The sequence below is a fragment of the Sminthopsis crassicaudata genome, chromosome 3 (assembly GCF_048593235.1).
Source record: "Sminthopsis crassicaudata isolate SCR6 chromosome 3, ASM4859323v1, whole genome shotgun sequence".
NCBI classification, from domain to species: Eukaryota; Metazoa; Chordata; class Mammalia; order Dasyuromorphia; family Dasyuridae; genus Sminthopsis; species Sminthopsis crassicaudata.
Window position 1 is genome coordinate 309,414,505 of NC_133619.1, and position 22,427 is coordinate 309,436,931.

Consider the following 22,427-nt stretch of genomic DNA (forward strand, 5'->3'; position numbering starts at 1 on the left):
TTTTGAAATATTGGAAATTTCTCCATTACTTGGCTCTGACAAATTTCAAAATGAGAATAAGGGGGAAGGATATAGGGCTCCATTTTCCATAGCCCTTCATAGGTGATTCCTGAAAAGTGGAGATGATGAATTAGATCTAACATAGGAAACGAAATTCCCTCTATATTCAGAGCTCTTTTATTCAGTGTTTCCTTTGACATGGTTTAAATGGGTCTTAAGTCTGAAAGGATTGCCTTTGTTACAGCTATCACATTATGAGTGTTGAGTAAATAGAAGATTGTATCCTCAGAAATTGGGACCAGATAGCTTTCTCTGTTGGGAGGCTGATTGTAGAGGGTAAAGGATGAAAGTGACCCCATAATAACATAAGACAATGTTATAACTTGGCCTTCAGTGTTTCTTGTTAGCATTCCTATCACATATTGCACTGGGACTGACCAGCAAGAAGGAAAGACCAAAATGGCCAAAATGGTATCTTCTGTACAAAAATTTTTAAAGTAATGAAATAATGAAAAAAAACTAATGCTAATGATTTTATCATATAATGAAAAATATTTTGGCATCATGGGCCAGTCAAGGAGATGGGAGAGACCATACATTATAATCAATAACCAATTTCTCATCCTTAAAAAGGGAAATAATTTGGGATGATGAATAGAGGACTTAATTTAGAATTAGAACATTTGTATTTAAAGCCCAGCTCTGCTATTTATTTAACAAGGAGAGAATATGTGCAAAACATGCCCTAAACTTTGAAGCTCCATATAAATGTTAGGTATTATATTTTATTACTGTATAATTTCAGAAAAGTTATTTAGCCCCTCAATTTCTGAATCTAAAAAGTAAGAGGTTTGAGGTAGATAGTTTCTAATGAAATGTTAAATTCTCCATCAAATGTGATGACATGTAACTGATCTAGGACATCTAGATGGCAAAGTGGATAGTGCATTGGGTCTGAAGTCAGGAAGACTCATCTTCATGAGATCAGATCCTGCCTCAGACACTTACAAGCTGTATGAGCCTGGGTAAGTCACTTAAATTTGTTTGTCTCAGTAACTCATCTGTAAAATGAGCTGGAGAAGGAAATGGCAAACCTCTTCAATATCTTTGCCAAGAAAACTACAAAATGGGCTCATAGAATTGGAAACGACTCAATAATAGCATAAATAACCTAATCCCCTCTCTCTCTTTAAATGGATCGATTTCTCTCTAGCCATTTCCCCTTCTCAACCTCATTCTTATGACTGTCTCACTGTAGCCTAAACTGATTTGAAATTTATGAATAATAAAAAAGCAGGAAAAAAGATACTATTTTGCTGATAATAATAACCACTAGGATATGGTGCTTTAAGATTTGCAAACTTCTTTACAAAGATTGTCTAATTTTGTCCTTATAACATCTCAAGAGGGAGGTATTATTATATATTAACAAAGGAGAGAATATGTGCAAAACGTGTCCTAAACTTTGAAGCTCACATATAGCTAATAAGGGTCTAAGTTGGAATTTGAACTCAAATCTTCCTGAATCTAAGTCCAGAGCTCTATCTACTGTCCCTTTGAAAATATATTAATTGGAAGTGAATATTAAGTATATCTTAGCTTTAATTATTTGTGAGTATATGGTATAGGATACTCATAAGTGTTCTATGATATATTTGGCAAAAAAAAAAGTCATAGCACAATAAAGCCTTATTGTGGCCTATGGATATTAATTTTTTGCTCCAGAATGAAGCAAGACTTCCAGCTCTATCTTTCTGTTGCTTTTTCCTCTTTTCTTTGAAAGTATGATCAGGTTTAAAATAAAAATTCTGAAAATCCAGAAAATTTTGCTATATTTTAATTTTAAACCTTTGTAATGTCATCCTGGAGTGATGAGGCTCTAAGCTCCCTCAATAAAGAAAAGCATGTTATCAAAGAAGCAAAAAAAAAAAAAAAAATAGCAGACTATATTCTGCCTCTTGGTTTAGAGTTAGTTCCAAATGGCTTTAGGCACACTTGTTTTTAAGTGGACTATAATTATTATAATTTAATTGAATTACTTTAATAATATAAATAAATTTATGGTACAATTTTCCTACAAATTTAATATAAAAGTGAATTCTGAAAACATTAAAATATAAATTTATACACTTTCTTAAACATTTATGAATTGATATGTAATTCTACTAATATAGTATATATCTTCATAACTCTTCAGTTAATAACCATAGGTACGAAAGAAAATTACATAGAAAGATAATTTTAAGCAATGCAGAAATTTTGAAACAAAATTAAGAGAGGTTATGTAGCTCAAAGAAATGTGTCATTTCCTTAACAATGTGAATCTGTCTTACAAATAGAAGTCTCTAAATGTAAATATGACATCCAAAATTGCTTAATTTGGGGAGGGGGAAGAGATGGGACTATTATTAAGTTTGTCTGCAATTTAATTATATTCAGACAGGAAAAATATTTTTAAAACTAGCTTACAGTGCTGTCACCTATTTTTTAAAAATATACTAAACTTATCCATATATTATAATATGCTTACTGGTTATATCTAATCATATGTACAATAATACCATAAATCACTGTTTTGAGAAGAGAGTAAATACACATTTTATATAAAAGAAAGTGAATGTGTATCCTTATATTTCTGCACTGAGTTTCTCATTTAATTTGGGAATTGGAATTTGAAGGACAGTATCCTTCAAAAAGCTTACCCCATTGTCTCTGAATTATATATCATATTTTAGCTGGGCATATCAGAGTTATCCATACAATCCAGTCACAAACAAATGTCAAAGGTAGAATTAAAACAAGTTAGCTCCTTTCCATTATGTTTAGCTGCATTTTCAGAGGTAGTGTGACAAATTGGTTAGAAGCTAACTTCAAGGCCACAAAGAGCTGACTTCAAGTCTTGCTATATTAGCTTTGTGTGATGTTAAGTAACTCAACTCAGGACTAAGTGGCAGAGAAGGTTCCAACTTATTTTGATAGAGAGTTGCTTTACCTGGGAGTCCTCCTAGAAAATCAAATTAAGACTTCAAATGGACCTTAAAGTTAACCTACTCTCACCCTCTCATTTTACATATAAGAAACAGAACAAGAGTAGAGAATGCCTTGCCCAGAGCTAGACAAGTACAAAGAGCCACGATTTAATCCTACCTCTCCTGACTCCCAGGATAGTACTTTTTTCACTTAATAGACTTACATATAGTAAACTTGGCTATCCAGAACCCTGAGGGAATACGTCTTTTGAATATCCACCTTTTTGAAATAGCTGAGCTTATCCTTTTAAATATCACATCATTGTTCATATTAGCCATCTGAGACAAAAATCTTTTCCAAAATGTATTATGCACTTTCATACCTTTTTTGGAAAAGAGTCCAGTGAGCACAATGTAACCTTTTCCTGATAACTCTCTGTCATTATGAATATCAATTATTAAACTGTGCTAAGTAAGGAGATATGACTAGACAGCGATTCATTTGAAAAAAAGTTGAAGGTTCCAGTGGACCTCTTGCTCAAACTGAGTATATAGTAAAATATGTTAGCCAATAAAGTTTACATGATTGATTATAGGCTGCATTTAGAGGAGCATAGTGTCCCCTAATAGAGAATTAATGGTTCTAGCCTTATCAGGCTACCTCTGTAGTATTATGATCATTTCTAAATGTCATAGTTTAGGAAAGACCAGTTTGAGTAAAGCTTCTCAAGATCATTCTATAGGAAGATAGACTGAAGAAAATTAGGATCTCTAAAGTTCTGAAAAAGAATACCCAGATTCAAGCATAATAACTTTCAAGTACTGGAAGTGTGTCATGGAGAAGAAGGAGATTGTTCTTAGGGGTACTGGAGAGAGGAATTAAGAACAGTGCCCAGGTCAGGGAGGTTGAAGAGAATTATATATATAAACACACATACATATATATAAACATATATAGACATGAAATGGGCTGATTCATCTTAGGTCTTTGGGGAAAAAAAGACTCAGTGCCACTCTGGAGGCATGCTATAATGGGGATTCTCCAAAGGGCTCCTTGTTACTTCAGATAGAGATTTTTCTTCTGAGCTATTAAGCAACTTCAAAGCCAGGCTTCTTATTCTCTGCTATACTCTCTACAATCCAGCTGCACGTTCCTCACACTATTCCTCACATACAACACTACCTTACCCATCTCTGTCCCTCATATGAAGAATGTTCTCCCTCCTCAATTTTACCTCCCAGTTTTTATGGCTTTGCTCAAGACTCATTTCAAATCCCTCCATCTACTGGAATCCTTTGCTGGTTCATCACCTCTGCTACAATTCCCTCTGATATTAATGTTGTGTATGTATATCATTATTTACATGTTCTCTCTCCATGCTATATTAAAACAAGACCTCCTTGAAGAAAGAGAATGCATTTTTCCTTTTTTTTTTTTTTTTGGGGGGGGGGGAGGAAAGGTGTTGTGACCAGCACTTACCACAGTGCTGGGGAAAATATAAATTCTGACTTCATTTTGAAGTTTCTTTCAGTTCTAAGATTCTGTGATTCTAATACAGAAATTACCTTGGAGGATAATGAGATAGATAGAAAATTTTCCCCTTAACCTAATTGGGCCTGGAATAGTGTATTTTTGTATTTTTCTGCTTCCTTTATACTCATTTCTCCTGTAACAGTATGTTTGACTAAAATAATCCTTCCCAACTTGCATTTTTGCTGCTTTTATCCAAAATAGTCTTAGAAACTCTATAATCAAACATGCAGTTTCCTAGTGAGAGAAAGCCTCAGGTAAGTAGTATATATATGAACCTTGTAACTATATGCAGGGACTATTTTTCCTTCCTTCCTACTTCTTAGATAGAATAGTAAGTTCCATTTTGGTGAAGTGTTACTGGTTATCCTAAAGCCAATTTAATTCTATTGGCTAAATAGGATTAAAAGTATTTCACACAGCAGACAAGAAGACCCTAGAGAATATAACAGCCCTATAAAATAAATATAGAATAATTCCATATTAATATTCATGAAAATGAATAATAGATATATAATCATAATGACCAATACTGACTCCAGCAAAGAGACAAGAAAATATACCTTCTCTCTTCTTTGCAAATCTGGGGAACTATGAGTATGGATCATTGCATGGTTGATATATTTTTCTTTCTCTTTTTTATTCTTTCTTACAAGAAATAGTTTGCTGGGAAGTGGTAGAAAAATTTATTTGAAGTTGAAAGTTAAGTAAAATCAAAAGATCTTTTTGTATGTTTGGGGAAGGGGGAGTTATATTGGGAGCTCCCAACTTTCACTTTGATCCTGCACTCTGTTCGAGCAGCTCACTTAAGACACATAATTTCTAGCAAACTAAAACATGTTTTCTCTTATTATTATTCCCTAATTCTCTTTCTCTTTTTTTAATTCTCTTTCTAATTTTGATCATCTTTTCTTCTCAGAAGGTTTTGGTTTTCTTTTTCGGTCTGTCAGACAAATAAGCACTTACTTTGTGCCAGGCATTGTACTAAATATTGAGGATCCAAAGAAAAGTAAAAGGTAGAACTTATTCTCAAGGAACTCATATTGGAGGGACAAATAAACAACTATGTACAAACAAGATAGATACAGGCAAAATTGTAAATAATCAACAGAGGGAAAGTACTCGATTAAGGAAGATCAAGAAAATCTTATAGTAAATGAGATTTTAGCTGGGACTTGAAAGAAGGTAGGAGAGAGAACATTCTAATCAATGAAAATACTAGAAAGGGGAGAGAGGTGAGAGGCAGGTTATGAAAGGCTTAGAACATCAAACAAAAGAATGTTCATTTAATCTTAGAAATGATAGGGAACCAATGGACTTAATTGACTAGGTGGGTAACATGGTTATAACAATACTTTAGAAATATCATTTTGACAGCTGAATGGAGGGATGGACTAGAGTGTTCAAGAAGACTGATCAGCATGTTATTTCAATAGTCCAGGCATCCTTCTGAGTGACAACAAGAAGATCTAGGGGGCTTCTAACCTCTAGAATTCAAGAAATTTCAATAACCATTGCTCGGGGAAAGAAACAGAAAGAAAAACATTTCTCACTGTTGTCTAGACAATGCTTACTCTCCCTGCTGTGTAGTAGTAGTTGCCATATCTTTGGGAATTGGGACATAGAAAGGAAATCTCCTCTTCCCTTACAGAAAGTCCAAGGGAGGAGCAAATGGAATCCCAGGTACAGAAGAGAAGAAGAGTGGAAGTTGTCTTTTCATTTTAAAATATACTAAGTAAAAATCTACCTGTTCACTGGCCTCTTCTTTAACATAGCCCTTCTCCCTAATTAATGGAGGGGAATTGAGGAGAGAAAAAAGGACTATCATGAAGTCTCTGTTTCTATATACCACATACAGAGGCCAAAACAGATGTCTGGCCAGAAGACTAAGACACAGATTCTACCTTCAGGCACTACCCTACTTATGCTCAGAGAGAAGTGCTACAATACATCTTGCCACCAAAGTAATAGTAAAATTAAAGGAAAAAAAAAATAATGATAGAATCATAAAACACTATTCTGTTCACCAACAAGAGCCGCTATCTAAATAGCCATACTTTCTATAGAAGAACAAATATATGACATTGAACCACTTCATTTTGCCACATCCCATAGGAAAAATAAAAAATGAAATTAATGACTTAGATGTGTTAGAAATTTGAATTATCTCTGAGTTTTTCCAAGCAGCTTTCCCCTTATGACATCTGTGAAATTGTTCACTTCTATAGCATCTTATCCTATTAAATATTTTAAAGCACATGTGTTTTCTTCCATTTTCCTTTTTCTTCATGATCCAGGTCCTAAATATGGCAAATTGCTTGCAATGTTTTGAGTTTTCTAGTTGTTGAACTTTATGTAGAGAATTTGAAGTGTTTACAAAACATGGACTTCACTAGCTTAAAGAGTATGGTAAACTCCTAGAGAGCAGGACTATTTAATTAGTTGTCATTATATCCTCAGCACTTAGCATTTAGTGCCTAACATGTTATTTACTAAATGTTGACTGAATGATTATTGTGCATAGTCTATAAAAATTCATAGATTGGCAGGGTTGGGACTAGGCCTACAGAACTGCCTCCTTCCAGTTCTGGGAGGGGAATCTTTGCTGTATTTTCTAAGATCCTTGCATCCATACTACTCTGTGATTCCTCACCAAAGTCCTACTCTATATTTCTGTTCCCCTAGAAACTTGAACTTCACTGACCTTGGAGTCCCCAGTTTTGATGATTGAACTTTTAGCTTACCTTGCTGTATCTTGGGGCGCAAACCTCTATGCTTTTTCCAAGCTACCTACTCATCTTCTCTCTTCTACCTCATTGTCAGCACTCATATATTGTTTTCCGCTATTGGAATATGATAATAACTAATAATAATAATTAACTTTATATAGCACTTGAGCAACCAGACAGCACAATGAATAGAGTGCGAGAAATAAGGAAGATTTGAATTCCAATCTAACCTCAGATGTTTATTAGCTATGTGACCCCAAACAAGTCATTCAACTCATTATATCTCGATTTCTTCACCTGTAAAATGACTTGGAGAAAGAGATGGCAAAGCACTCTAGTAACTTTGCCAAGAAAACCCCAAAGAGTCAGACATAACTAAAAATGACTAAAGACTAATGCTTAACTATGTGCTAGGCACTGCTAAGTACTTTTAAAAATATTATCTCATTTGATCCTTACAATAACTCTGGGAAGTAAGTGCTATTCTTATCCCAATTTTACATGAGGAAACTGAAGCAAAAAAGAGATTAAGTTTCACACAGCTAATAAGTATCTGAGGCCCAATTTGAATTCAGGTTATCTAGAACCCAGACCCAGTTCTCTAACCACTATGCAACCTAACTGCCTATATAAGCTTCTTGAAGACAAGCCTTGTCTTACATATATTTGTACTCCTAGCATTTCACACGGTGCAGGGCACATAGCACTTAATAAATATCCTATCTATTCCAGCTCCTCCACTATACACACATGAGAATGGAAGTAGAGATATGATATTTGCTGGCAGAGCTGAGTTTTAAACTCAAGTCTCCTCCCTCTTTGTCCTGTGATCTTTCCATTGAATGGTCCATAGATCAAAGATAGACCAGGTGTGAATGTTTTAATTCAGTGCTTTGCCAATTCTGACTATAGTGCAGGAGATGTTCCCAATAACTTCACACTTCAGTTTTTCATTTGTACTACTACAATGATAGTGCTAATTTATCATGTTATAATGAGCCTAATGCTCATGATAGGAAGAGAGACAGGCAGCCATTAGGAGGTACACTGGCTCTTTCAAACCACCAGGGTTCTATTTAGTCCTTTGACTGCAGTCTTCACTGTTAAAACCATCAGCAGGGTTGGTAAAAGCCTAGGAAGCTCTAAGAAAAATAATGCTTTCTAATTAGAGAGATTATATTCAAAAGAGTTCCAGGTACTTAAAATAACATTTAAGATAAATAATGCAAAGGTTTGGTGTGTGGCAGAATTTTTTTTTCCTCATATGCAATTAGACCAATTTGCCAAATTGCATTCCTTGTGCTGAGTCTGTTCTTTGATTGGTCACTTGTTTTCCAGCTTTGGGCAAATGCATTATTTGATATAAGGCAAAACAGAAGTCCTGTCTTTTTCACACAGATTTTGATTTTTTTCTCTTTAATTTCAGAGCAACCTTCGAAACCTGAAATTGTAAATAAAGCACAATTCTTGGAAACAGAACAGCTGAAAAAGGTAAGACACACATTTCTTGCTTAAATAACTGTCTTAATTTTATCTAGTCTGAAGGGACTGATGATAGCTGCATAAGGATCCAGATTTGATTCATTCAGAATAGACAGGGGACCAATAGCTTAAGACTTTGTGCAGAAGAGGAAAGAAGGGTAATTCATCTCTCTTGCATAAGGCCTCTAGTCTGCTACTGGAAAATACATCAAAAAAAGCCAAAATAGCCATTTCCAAATATCATGTACAGGTGGATCATTTTGGTTCCAAATAGACTGATTACATTCTACTTATTTTCTTCTCACTAGTATAACTAAATATTTCATTGTTTAAAAAAAGCCTTAAATTCTATTGTATTGTACCATATCATACCATATGATGAATATCATATTTGTTCTAAAACAATTTTTAAATCAAATGCAGCAGGATGATTTAATAACCTTGCTATTTTTTCCAAGGTAGGTAGAATAATTGGGCTTGGATGAAAAGACATTAATAAATAACATGAGGATGGACAGACCACCTCCATCTCCATTTTTATAGCAATCACATTGGATCACTAAATTTTGTTTAAATAAAGCAGTTAGACTTAGATGTTGACATCACTTTCTCTTTTGCAGTTGGGTGAGTGTGTTTCAAAAGACAGTTATCCAGATGTTAACATTACATGGTACAGGAATGGAAAGACATTGGACCCTTCAGAAGGTAAGTCTGAGTTTGTATTGGATATGCAATCTTGCTTCTAAATATTTTGATCTACACAACAATGGTTCTTATTACTTTAAGTATCCATTATTTTTCACCCAAATCCTGATTTAGTGCTGCTGCAGAAGAAAAAGGAGTAAGGAAACTTCTTCTATATGTGACATGTTCTCATAGTCAATTAAAGTGTGTGGGAGACAAGACTGTTGGATTCTATTTCTGCTTACACCATTATTTTATTCTGTAACACTGGAAAGGCTTTTGCCTTGCTACATCAGTCTCCCTGCCTGTACAGTACCTAGAACAGGACAAGCCATCTTTCAAAGTTTTTGTGAAATTTAAGTACTTTCGATCCAAGTAAAAGATCCTATGATTAATATTCCTTCTTTCTTTTAGATGTGGTCACAACTTTACAAAGACAAGTGGATCCAGTAACTCAACTCTCCACTGTAACTTCATCTCTAATGTACAAGACAACAAAAAATGACATAAAGATACCATTCACATGTTCTGTAACATATTATGGTCCATCTGGACAAAAAACAATTTATTCTGATCAAGCATTCTTTGATATTTACTGTAAGTTACTCAATGTTTTTTCATTTTATGATTGTTCAATCATTTCACGTCCGACTCTTCATGATCTAATTTGTGGTTTTCTTGGTGATGATACTGGATAAATTTATGATTTCATTTTCTAGTTCATTTCACTGATGAAGAAACTGAGGCAAAAAGGATTAAGGGCTTTGCCCAGGGTCACATACCTAATTCAGTATCCCAGACCAGAATTGAACCCAGGAAGATTAATTTCCTGACTCTAGGGCTGGCATTCTATCCATTGTACCAGCTAACTTCCCATATTTTTTTTAATTTACCTAAAATAATTTCATCTATGTCAATTACTAAACATCTTTTCCTGTTTTCTAATAGAAACAATGAAAGATTTTGAATCAGAAGACATGGATTCAAATCTATCCTCTGCTTCTTACTGTTAGAATTTATGATCCTAAGCTATATTAAAATGAAAAAAAAAAACTAACATATTTATAACTCTCTACATTTTGTTTTTACTATTTAACTTAACCTAGCAATTGCAATTATAGAATATTCTAACTAGAAATATTCTCAGACATCACTTAGTCTTACCCCAGAATCTACAAGTGCATTCTACAAGTATTTAATAAATAACTTGTTTAACTGCTTGTCCAAGAAGATTAGAACTAAAAGCAATTTAGGGAAGTCCAATGAACATTTAGATTTCATGCAAATGGAGCAATCTACAAGTAGAATGAGCTGCTTTGAGAGGTAATAGGTTTCTTCTCACTGGAAGTCTAAGCAAAGCTCGAATTACAAATTATCAAGTATATTACAGAGGTAATGTTGGTTCAGGCAACATTGAACTACATGATCTCTAAAGTCCCATTTGAATCCATGAATCTTTGAATTGAGTCTGATTCTTCTTCATTTTACAAAGAAATAAGCACCCAGACAGGAATTGCTCCTTCAGGTGAAAAGAAACTTTGTGTTTTTCTTCAAAGTGGGGTGGCAAGTCCTCTAAAATGAAAATGTACTTGAAATTCCAATAATGGCATGTATGTTCAAGAATAACTATCAATCCAGTTCCTTTCATAGATAGTGAAAATGCCAGTGAGCCTAAGGAAAATTTCCAAATCACCTACATTTTGTTTTCTGTGTTATAAAACAAATAGAAACTAGTTTGAATTTACACCAGAAAAAGTTAAAAGAGTAATGCTTTTCAAGAGAAATAAAAAATGATTCCTTTGTCCTTAAACTAGCCAAATAGAAATCCATTTGGCAAACACACCCATATCTTTCCCTTTCATTTAGAAAGCAGTATTTCTGAAGTAAATATATTTTATTTGACTAATTAATGGCAGAGCACAAGAAGAAATTTCTCCCAAGATTTTATATTGTTAATTAGTTTTGCTGATACCACTCGTGTGCAAAATGGTAGAGGCTGTCAAAATAGTTTATATAAAAGGAAAGATGGTTGTACAAATAATAGAAGGTACAAAGTATGAAACTGGAACTTATGAGGTATCACAGTGACTATATTCAATCCATTGAATGTTGTTAAGAAAGGCAATGAGTAGTCACTGTAGATAAAAAGAAAAAGAAAACTGAGTGCTTTTCCAAAGTTGGGGCCATATGAGTGGAAAAAATAAGCAACAATATAGGGAACATTGCCTAACAACTATAAGTAGATCAGTTGGGCAGAAACATGGTTCACATAGGATAATATTAAGATATATCAAGAAGATGGAGGTTGTCCTAGATTATAAATCAAAGTTTGGACTTGACTGTATATGTAATATGCATCCATTTAATCAGAAATGTAACTTTCAGAAAGAAGCATTATAGGAAAATTAATCTGAGGGAGATTGACTAGCAATAATATAGAATGAAGCTTATGAGACTGAATCTAAGATAATAGTAGTGGGGGTGATGTTCAAGTCCCACCAATGCTATTTTCTACTTATATGACCTTGAGGAAGCCATTGACCCTATTCCCGGGCCTTTGTTTTCGTATATGTAAAGTAAGATTGGGTTAGAGTTGGGCTTCTTAAACTTTTTCCATTCATGACCCCTTCTCACTCAAATTTTTACATAACCTCAGGCATATACGTATATAAAGTAGGCATACAAATAAAAAATTTACTGATAATAAATCAAAATTTTGTGGACCCCCCCCCACATATATTCAGTTACATGACCCCATATGGGATCATGACCTTTTAGTTTAAGAAACTTTGGTTTAGATGATGACTACAGTCCCTTTCAGTTGTAAATCTGTAATCCATTAGGTAATATGAAAAAAAAAATAGGACTTAATGCCTGAACACATGGGGGAAATAAGGAGAAATTTTTACATCTAGGTACTGCATTTAAGTAATGAGAATCTGGAAAGAAAGTCCAGAGGAAAAATAGCAGCATGGTACAGTCACTATGTCTTACAACAACAACAAAAAAAATATATCATACAACTACTCATTACTAGACTTTGGAGAAGATTTGGGCATTCATGATTTCTGTCAGAGTATTTAAATCATTCTTATATTAAGAGATTACAATTGTTTTGATTGATCTCAGAAGGGATAGGTGAAAGTTGCAGAGAGGCAGAAATTATTAGATCAATAGAAGACGAGTGGAATTTCTACACAGTAAAAGCTATCCAAAGTGGAATTATGTCTCCCATCAGCTGATAGATATCTCATTACTGGTGACATTTTAACACTAAAAGAACCAGAACACCAACTGACAGAATCCTTCCAGACATTCTTAAATTCTGGTCCTTCCAGAACCTGGATAATGAATTAATTGTCAGGGAAAATTGTAGAAATTTCTGCACAAGAATAGGTTAGATTAGATGGTTCCTGATACCCCTTACTTCTTTGAGATTTTGTGATTTTATGAGTAAAATATAATGATGATAATGATTCTCTCTGAAATATTTAATGCTTTATTTTTTTTCTACTAGATCTCTGATTTTGTCAATATAAAAATATTTTTGATGAGAAAGCTCCTATACTAGTGTAGATTAGTTTTCTCACTGGCATTAAAGATTTCTCTTAGATACTGAGGGATTAGATGATTTGTCCAAGGTCTTATATCTAGTAGATGTCACCTATGGGGCTTGACCTCCTGCCTTCTTGAATCCCAATCTTTTTTCATTCTAATCTTCTACACTGCTCCTCTATAGTATCTTAAGGTTTTCCAAGCTCTTTATGCACTTTTTCATATTTAATTCTCACAATGTCTCCAGGACATGTTACTACCAGTATTATACCCTTACATTATAGATGATAAAGCTGAATCTGAGGGAAGTTTAGTGACTTTATAAGTAGTAAAACAACATCGATACTAATGGGATCAGAAAACCCAAGAATGATCATTTTAAGATTGATGATTACTTTCATTTTAGTCATGTTGAATTTAGTCTAGAATGCTCCTATTAAAGTACCAATTTTTTGCCTTGGAGTGAGGTAATAAATTGCCCCCATTATCCCAGGTTGGCTTATTAATTTCCTAGTCAACAGCAGAGCTATGAACAAAAGAGGTGAGGGCTAAAAGAGAAAAAAAGAATAGAAATGATTTGAAAAGCCAAGTATAATTGGGAGGGTGGAACTTCAACAGTGTTATGTCTTAAGCAGCAGTGCTACAATATTGGAACAGGAGTCAAGTGATAGAGAAAGGGTAACAGAATGGGAATGGAGGGGAAGAAAATAATGTCAAAAATGAATTTTATGGATTTCACACTAGACTTTACTATCTTCAGCCTGGAGACTATCATTGGTAAAACCAGGGGGAAAATTTTAGTTTCATTTTTTTTCCTACCTTTGTCCTTGACATCTTTACACTTTAAAACGGTGCCTCCTCTCTACTTTATCCCTAGCACCTTATTCTATTTTTCAGTTTTCTTTTGGCTGAAGACATTCACTTAGGACTTAAGCTCCTCAAAGTTCAGAGGTTATTTCCTTCCTTCCTTCCTCCTATTGAGAATCTTATAATGATGATGATGATAAATAAGATTTACATAGTGCTTTAAGTTTTCCATCAAATGAGCCTATGCATTAGGCCATTTCTAAATCCAGTATCTGAAAATTTAAAAGTAGATCATTATTAGGAAATTATTCATTTTGAAAATATATATTCTTTTAAAACTGATATTTTTCTCCTATTTTGTGTTTGTTAGATGTGGTTTTTATTATATATGCACTTTAATTTCCCTAGAATTCTGCTTGTGAACAGCAGCTTATTATAAAGAATCCCTTTATCCTTATTTTCTTTGGAAACATTGCTAAAGTGGATGGAAGTTGTATCATGACTTCATTGAATAGAACAGAATTATATTACATTTACAGTTCTTCTGATTGTTTTAAGGGTCTCCCTTAGATCATGAGATTCATCTTTTTGAAAGCAAGTAGACTCTTCAGCATACCAAAAAGCTTTTTCTGTGCTATTTAGCTCATGTTTCTTTGTATTTAATATAGGATGCTAATATGTTACATGAGTGCAGTGTTTCTTAATAGAACTGGCTATTTTGATGGCTGCTTCAGTATTTCCAAATAGTAAGTTTCATAGAATACAGAAAATTCTCTTATAATGAAATCATACAGTGAGATTAGATTGTTCCTACTGGTCTTTTACACATAAAATAATTATGGTCATTCCCACTACAGTTAAAGACATTTTGCTAAGAAGAAATTGATTTTTATATAGCAGGGGTTCCTTTGTAGTTTGTTCTAACTAGGATTAGTACTCAGTATAGAAAGTATCTATTAACTTAAATCCTTCTATAAAAAGATACATTTAAGTAATTACCATTTCTTGCTTCTTGAGAAAATTGTGTATAATTTAGTCATTTGCATTATATGTATAGAGTACTATGGTACTTGACAAAAACTGTTAACTTGTGTCCATTATTTTTGCAGATCCCACAGAGAAGGTAACAATTCACATTTTACCACCCAAAAATTCCATTAAGGAAGGAGACAACATCACTCTAAAATGCTTGGGAAATGGTAACCCCCCTCCAGAAGAGTTTTTGTTTTACCTCCCAGTAAGTGCCACAGTCCTGCCATTTAGCTTCAGAACTGTCGTTTTTCCCTGTTTGATATTTGTCTGATGTTCACATAAAAGAAGGAGAATGATGTTATTTTTACAGAGTTCGCATGAAATATTTTCCCTCCTCTATGAGGAAACTATGAAATAGGGTAGATTCACTTTTTCCTGCTTCCCTCCACCCCCGCTTTACCAGTAAAATTAAATTACATAGGAAGATACCTTTAAAACTCTTTTAATTTTATAAATCCAGTGGGGAAAAGGGGAATCAGAAGACACAATAGCTATTTAAATCCATTAATGAGTTGGATTTCTCAAATAGTTGCCAAGATTCATCTCATCAGGAAGACTGAATGGAAAACAAAAGTGATAACAGAGGAAGACATTTTTGAAGTTGAACCCAAAGCATCATTGAAAATTATGTAGCCAGGAAAACATACCTGTCCAAGAGCAATTGAAAGAAAAACATCTCATTCTGTCCCAAAAGGACATGGGACTCAAATAAATATCATTTTCCCAAGAACTATTTGGAAATATTTGGATATTTAGCTCTAAAATAATTTAATAATAAATTGCTTTTAAATACATTAATTTATTTTCATTTTAAAATAATTTAGATAATAAAATGCATTTATTTCTTTCCCCTAAAAAATTTTGCAACATTAAAATAAAAAGCCACACATTTGTATTTAAATTCCATCCACAATTCCTATATTTTCCATTGAAGCAAACCATCCTTTTCAAAACTGGAAAAAAAAAAAAAAACAATATTGCAGTCATTAAGAAATATGTTTGTCCTCATATTTGCTACCCAATATAATCATAGGCTGTTTTACCTCTATCCAAAGGGACAGCCAGAAGGTATAAGAAGCTCGAATACTTATGTATTGACAGATGTGAAACGAAATGCAACAGGAGACTACAAATGTTCTCTAACAGATGAAAAAAGCATGATTGCTGCCACAACCATCACAGTGCATTGTAAGTTACCTTTATTCTCATGCAGTTTCTGAAAGCAATTTCTAGTCTAATACTCTTTTTCCAACTAAGTTGTAACTATTATTGTTATTGTTTAGTTATTTCAGTCACGTCTGACTTTTCATGACCCCATTTAGGATTTTCTTGGAAAAGATACTAGGATGGTTTGCTATTTTCTTTTCCAGCTCAATTTTCAGATGAGGAAACTAAGGCAAATAGAGTTAAGTGACTTGCCCAGGAACACAGAGCTAGGAAGTGATTGTGATAACATATTTGAATTCAGGTCTTCCTGATTCCAGGCCTAGTACTTTATCTACTGCTCTGATTGTAACCTGCTTTCATTGTGCTTTAAGTTCATCAGTATCAATACCATTCAGTGTTTGTATTACAAAGTTTATAATATATATGGTCTTAAATAATGATACTTTCAATTGTGCTAAAAATCCAGTATCATTTTAAGTTCCCATAATGTATAGTATCAGAAACTGATACTTATTACAAATGTTAATGAAATAACTATTATATTGTGAACAACTGCCTATTGTTCTGAAATTCATGGAAATAGCAGCGGACCTCTGAAAGCTTTATTTAATATTTTATTTAATAGAGAACAAAAATTATAGGGCATAAGACCCATTCCCAATATCAGTTAAAATGAATTGGTTTTAGGAATGAGATCAAGACTGTTGCAATAATTTCATTGGCCAATGAAACCACATTGATGAATGGATAGTAAGTATCTAAAAGCAGAAGCATCCTCAGGATCAAAGTTCTTTTCAGCATCACTTTTATTCTCTTTTAACCTGTGTTTTTAATCTTTAAAATAAAGCTATGTAAGCTCAGGGAGGCAAAAGGCAAAATACACAGAGGCATATCATGAGAAACGCTTGACTTGACCTTCCTAAAGATTAATTTTTCCATTTGTGGCAATTCATCCTGGGGAGATACTGGCAAGACAGGTTCAGTCTGAGAAAGGATTTCATGGAGACAAGGGACTCACTTGCTGTTTTGCCCTAAGGGCACTTAGAATTCAAAGACTGACCAGTACACACATCATTCTTCCTTAGAGAAGAAGACCAGTCTTGTAATGAGATTTTAGTATGTTGTAGTGTCAGTGAGATCTTTCCTTCTTGGTGATGAAATCAAATTCCTTGTGCCTGGGATTTCACCCTACTTCAAAAGAGAAGACAGACTTCTTCAGACTTAATTCAGATTTAAGAATTTTCCTGGGAAAGAGTATCTAAAGTTCTTTTCAAATATCATTTTGGGGGGATTAGTTCTGAGGATTCAGTCTGAAACCTCTAGTAGAGATGCAAGAAGGGAGGTAGATAGAATAAAGCTAGCTATTATATAGATAAATAGCTAGAAAAACAGACATACCAATTCCTAATTATCGATACATGTTAGGATAGTCTGAAAAGATGGCCACATTTTAATGTATTAGGCACACATTCTCTGTAGCAAGTGAAAAGAATCAAACTATTAAGGAAATGTTTCTACACAAATAATTGTTTTGTTCTGTCCAATATTTACCTTGTATTGACTTGAGCCAATCAGTGATTTGGCTAATTGTTGGGACAGCAAGGACATCTATTTTGCTGTCATACTTTTCTATATGTATAAAACTAGCTATTATGGGACCTTTCATCCAGGACTGTCCTGCATCCTTAATAGGCTTTTTTGTGAGTCTTATTATTTTTTGATGACACTAGGGAAATGAAGCCAGCAGATAACTCTGCTTTTGAAAGATGTCATGTGTAAATTACTTCTGAGGGTCTTATGTCAAGAATCCATAGCCTTAGGGGATATTAAGGCTTTCTTGTTTTTGATAGAAAGTACAAAATCCCAAGAAATAAGATCTATAGTGTCTGTTAACTGAGGATCTAGCTGGAAGAAGAAGCTGATAATAAAGTCACTGAGGTGTCTTGATAATCAGCAGTGATAAGAATATGAATAAGGAGAAAGATGTGACAGTTTAATTGGTTTTCAGGTGTTTGTGTAGGCTTTTTTAAAAAAAATGCATTTTAGTTTTGAAATATAAGGATGGAATGTGGCAGTTGGGTTTTGAGAAAGAAGTCAAAGAAAAATCAACATTTTAATTCTCTTAAAAGATATATTGGTAGCATGTTTTAGTTTTTGTTTATTTGTTTTCCCCCCTTTTCCATAGGTAGAGTGATAAGACTAAAATAAATATATAGCAGATTATACAAAAGTAATACCAGTCTATAAATGTACTATCCTCCTCCGAATAATTGGGAGGAATGAAACTTTTTTCTACCCTGCCCTCCAACCTACATATACTCATTATCCTTATAATTGCTAAAGCTAATCACCATCCTTTAGGATAATTCCTTCTAACTTCTAATTTCCTAAGTCAACCAATGAAATATGAAAATGTTCTACTTCACCTAGTACTGAATTTGATCCTCAAATCCACTTCCATCAAATAATCAAAGTGAAATTAATTTTTTTGTGTGTGTGTTAGCATTTTTTGGGAATATCAGTGATAAACTGAGAGAGCAGGGATATATTCTTTAAACAATTCCCAGTAAAGTACTAAGCTCTTTAAAGAAACATTTTATTTACCTGATAGATGTACATTTACATATGTATGTAGAGATGTTTATGTCTTATATTTTTAATATTTTTCTTTTCTTATTGTCTAATCTTTCAACCAGATGAAAAGAGTAAAAAAAAAAAAAAAAAAAAAAACATGCTTTATGAGTCTAAAAAGTTTATTAATATCTCTGTGAAGAAAGTTAATTTTTTTTCAGTTTATCATAAATTCTATTTTATAAAGAGTCTTGATATCATTGCTTCTGTCATTTGCAATTGCTATCTTTGGTACTTTCTTTATAGTAATATTCCCCTTTGTATTGTTCCAAAAATAACAAAGATTTTTTTCTCCCTGGTAGAGAAATTAAGCTAACTGATATTTAAATGCCGCCTCTATACCAAGCCTATTCATTGGATTGACTATTTGGCAATCCAAACTGCTTATTGGATAGTTATGGTGATCAGACCACAATTTAATTCATTGTAATATAAAGGTGGTCTAGGTTTCAAATCACTTGCTAGTTTATCCTTTCATCACTTCCTTCCTTCCAAAATCAGTATTCAGATATTTTAATTTTATAAGTTTTGCATTTCAAATAGTTATTTTGCTTCACAGATTTGGATTTGTCTCTTAACCCAAGTGGAGAAATTACTAAGCAGATTGGAGATGCTTTTCCTGTGTCATGTACTATATCTTCAAGTATTAAGAATGCAACTGTTGTTTGGTTGAAAGTAAGTAATATTTTTACTAGCTTTCTTTGTAAATTCATTTAGAGGATAGTCATTTTATGTTATACAGAAAAACGTTACCTATTTCATGCAAAGATGGAAAGGTAAGATTATATAGACAGATTCTATTGAAGATGATGCTTTAACTTTTTAGAAATGTTAATTTCTAAACAAAATTAGAAATATGTACTGTATTAAAAACTATTGCCATGAATATCAATTTGTTAGACAAGTACTAAGAAAACACATGAAATATATAAATTCCTGATAGACCCCCAATAATAAATCCTCTATTTTAAAATCTGAAATTCAGTAAATGATACCCATGTGCAATCATTGCTATCTTTTGATAGCAACAGATGGTAAAATGGGACTGGTAATTGTTCTTTTGAAATATAGGGAAGTTGTCCTAACAATGAAGATAATAACCTTGGCCCCATCACTGAAAATTTTAGTAAAACAACCATTTCTTTTTGACCAGTGTTGTCAGAAGACAATCTTGTATGTTCCCTCTACATTGTCATGATTTTTTGACTGAAATTCCTAAACAATGTGACTGGGGCATAATTTTGAAACTGGGTGGGCAGAGATAATCCTCATGAGTTTCATAGATACAAATTTTTTTTTTAGCAACTAGCATATTCTACTCATCTAGATATACATGTGCATATATATGTGTGTGTACAATCTAATTATAAATAATTTAAATCCAGAGACACTTTGAGATAATTTTCTTCAAGCTTTGCCTTCAAATTGATACATATTTAACTGAAACTGTTGCTACACAGATCCAATGGGCTAACCAGATGTGTACATTTTCACTAAAAGTTTCATTGCTCTCACTATACTTACTTCCAAATCCATTGTCAATTATGTAATGTCAGTATCATTAGTTGAATACTTTATCCAAGTTGACTATTTCTTCTTAAATCCTAGAATTGCTACTTAATCAGTGATTGGGGAAAGGGGAAAATTATAGTGAACAAAGATCCCTGGATTATGTAGCAATGATACCATTACTGTTGCCATTTGCAGTTGCTACCTTTGGTATGATTGCCTGAAGCTAAGAATTTATAGCAGTAAGATCTGGACCTCTGCTTTTCATTGACTGAAAACTCCTAGTGAGGGCACTTCCTCTATCAATATAGGTCAGCAAACAGGCTACAAATTGCTACTTTAAAGTTAACAAAGGGGGGGAGGGTGAAAATTCCAGGAAGATGGTTGAGTAAGGCAGTAAATTTCAAGCTCTCCAGATTTCTCCCACAAACATTACAAATTTGTGCCTCAGAGCAAACATAGACTGGTGCAAAATCAAGAATTGGAGCAGAAAGAGCTCTTCCTGATAGAACCCAGGAAGATCCTAAAAAAGATCCCAGGCTGGGGATTAATCAGTGTATGGTACAAAGAACACCTCCAGGATTGCTTATAGAAACACCAACCCCTAGGACTAGCTGGGTTTGACTGGAACCTCAGCAAAAATCACAGAACCTTTCATCTCTGGACTGTGTGCTGAGTTGGGAGGTTTCTAACTCCCCGAAGACTGAATGACTCTCAGCTGATTAGGAACACCAGACTCAGCTGTGCTGTGGAGGCAAGAAGAAACTAGCACGATCTAGCAAGGGGCAGTGGGGCCTGCACTCAAAAGAGGGTGAAACTTTTGGTTTGGGACTTCAAGTCAGAGGGGAAAGAACACCATCTTCCCCACTCCACAATTAGAGGTACTTAAATTAATACTTCTCATTAAAAAGTGAACTAACAAAGAAGACAGAATCCAGTCATAGAAACTTACTATGGGAATAGGAAAGACAAGGGTTCATCTTCAGAGGACACTGAAGTTTAAAAAAAAAAAAAAAAAAGCTTTTTCTACTCCAAAGAGCAATATTAAATGGCTCTCTGTCCTGAGAGAAAAAACTCAGAAAAAAATTTAAAAATCAAATGAGAAACATTGAGTAAAAACTAAAAAGAAAAAAGAAACCATCCAAGAAAAACAAAAAAGATAATGGGAGGAGGGAGATAGAGTCTTAAAGATGAAAATAATTCTTCAAAAATTAGAATTTGGTTAAGACAACTCTGAGCTACCACTCCATACCTCTCAAATTGGCTAAGATGGTAGGAAGAGATAATGATGAAGGGGATGTAAGAAAACTAGAGCACTAATACATTGTTGGTGTAGTTGTGAATGAATCCAAGCATTCTGGAGAGCAATTTGGAACCATGTTCAAAGGGCTATGAAAATGTTTATACTCTTCGATCCAATGGTGATTCTACTGGACCTGTATCCCAAAGAGATCTTAAAGGAGGGAAAGGGACCCACATTTGCAAAAATGTTTGTGGCAGCCCTTTTTGTAATGGCAAGAAACTAGAAACAGAATGGATGACCATCAGTTGGAGAATAGCTGAATAAGTTGTGGCATATGAAGGTTATAGAACAATAATATTCAATAATATTCAGGAGAACAGATCAAGAAGAGAAAAATATAAGAATATTTGGACTACCTGAAAGCTGTAACCAAAAAAAGAACTTTGATACAAAATTCAAGATATAATCCAAGAAAATTATCCTGGAGTAATAGAACATGAGGGGAAGTAGAAATAGAAAAACTATATTGATCACCACCTCAAAATGATCTTTTGTAGAAAACAAATAGAAATATTATTGCCAAATTTTGAAATCCCCAGATCAAAGAGAAAAATTTTGCAAGAAACAAGGAAAAAAATTTCAAATATATTAGATCTACAATTAGAATTGTACAGGTGTTAGCAGCCACAATAAAGGACTGCAGGTCCTGGAATCATAACTATCAGCAATCAAAAGAACTAGGCCAGAGGCCAAAAATATCATTTCTAGCAAAATTATCTATAATATTGAATGGAGAAAAAATGGACATTCAACAAACTTCTTTTTTTCAATCAAACCCGACCTCAATAGAAAATTTAACACATAAGAGCTATTATCAAAAATCAACTGCAAGGAACTTAACATGGACAGATTGTATATTTTACATGGAAATGTGTACCATATGTTTAAGATTGACATCAGTAATTGTGTAGCTTAAAAGAAAGATTGGTACATGGTTAAGTATGATCTGATTAAAAAGAAAAACTGCTTCAAAAAAAGTAAAAACAGCTATTAGAGAGGGAAGGAGGACTTGTAGTTCTGAAAACCTA

At 33.6% G+C, this 22,427-nt stretch overlaps 1 protein-coding gene across 8 annotated transcripts in view; it reads left to right on the forward strand.

Moving 5' to 3' along the window:
• ALCAM (activated leukocyte cell adhesion molecule) overlaps nucleotides 1-22,427 on the forward strand; it is a 254,902-nt gene that overhangs the window by 206,708 nt on the left and 25,767 nt on the right. For all 8 annotated transcript variants that reach the window (XM_074301078.1, XM_074301081.1, XM_074301080.1 and 5 more), the window contains exons 4-9: nucleotides 8,656-8,720; nucleotides 9,332-9,416; nucleotides 9,810-9,992; nucleotides 14,867-14,994; nucleotides 15,845-15,977; nucleotides 19,147-19,262. In XM_074301078.1, the coding sequence (XP_074157179.1) occupies nucleotides 8,656-8,720; nucleotides 9,332-9,416; nucleotides 9,810-9,992; nucleotides 14,867-14,994; nucleotides 15,845-15,977; nucleotides 19,147-19,262 (710 nt within the window). The remainder of the gene's footprint in view (nucleotides 1-8,655; nucleotides 8,721-9,331; nucleotides 9,417-9,809; nucleotides 9,993-14,866; nucleotides 14,995-15,844; nucleotides 15,978-19,146; nucleotides 19,263-22,427) is intronic.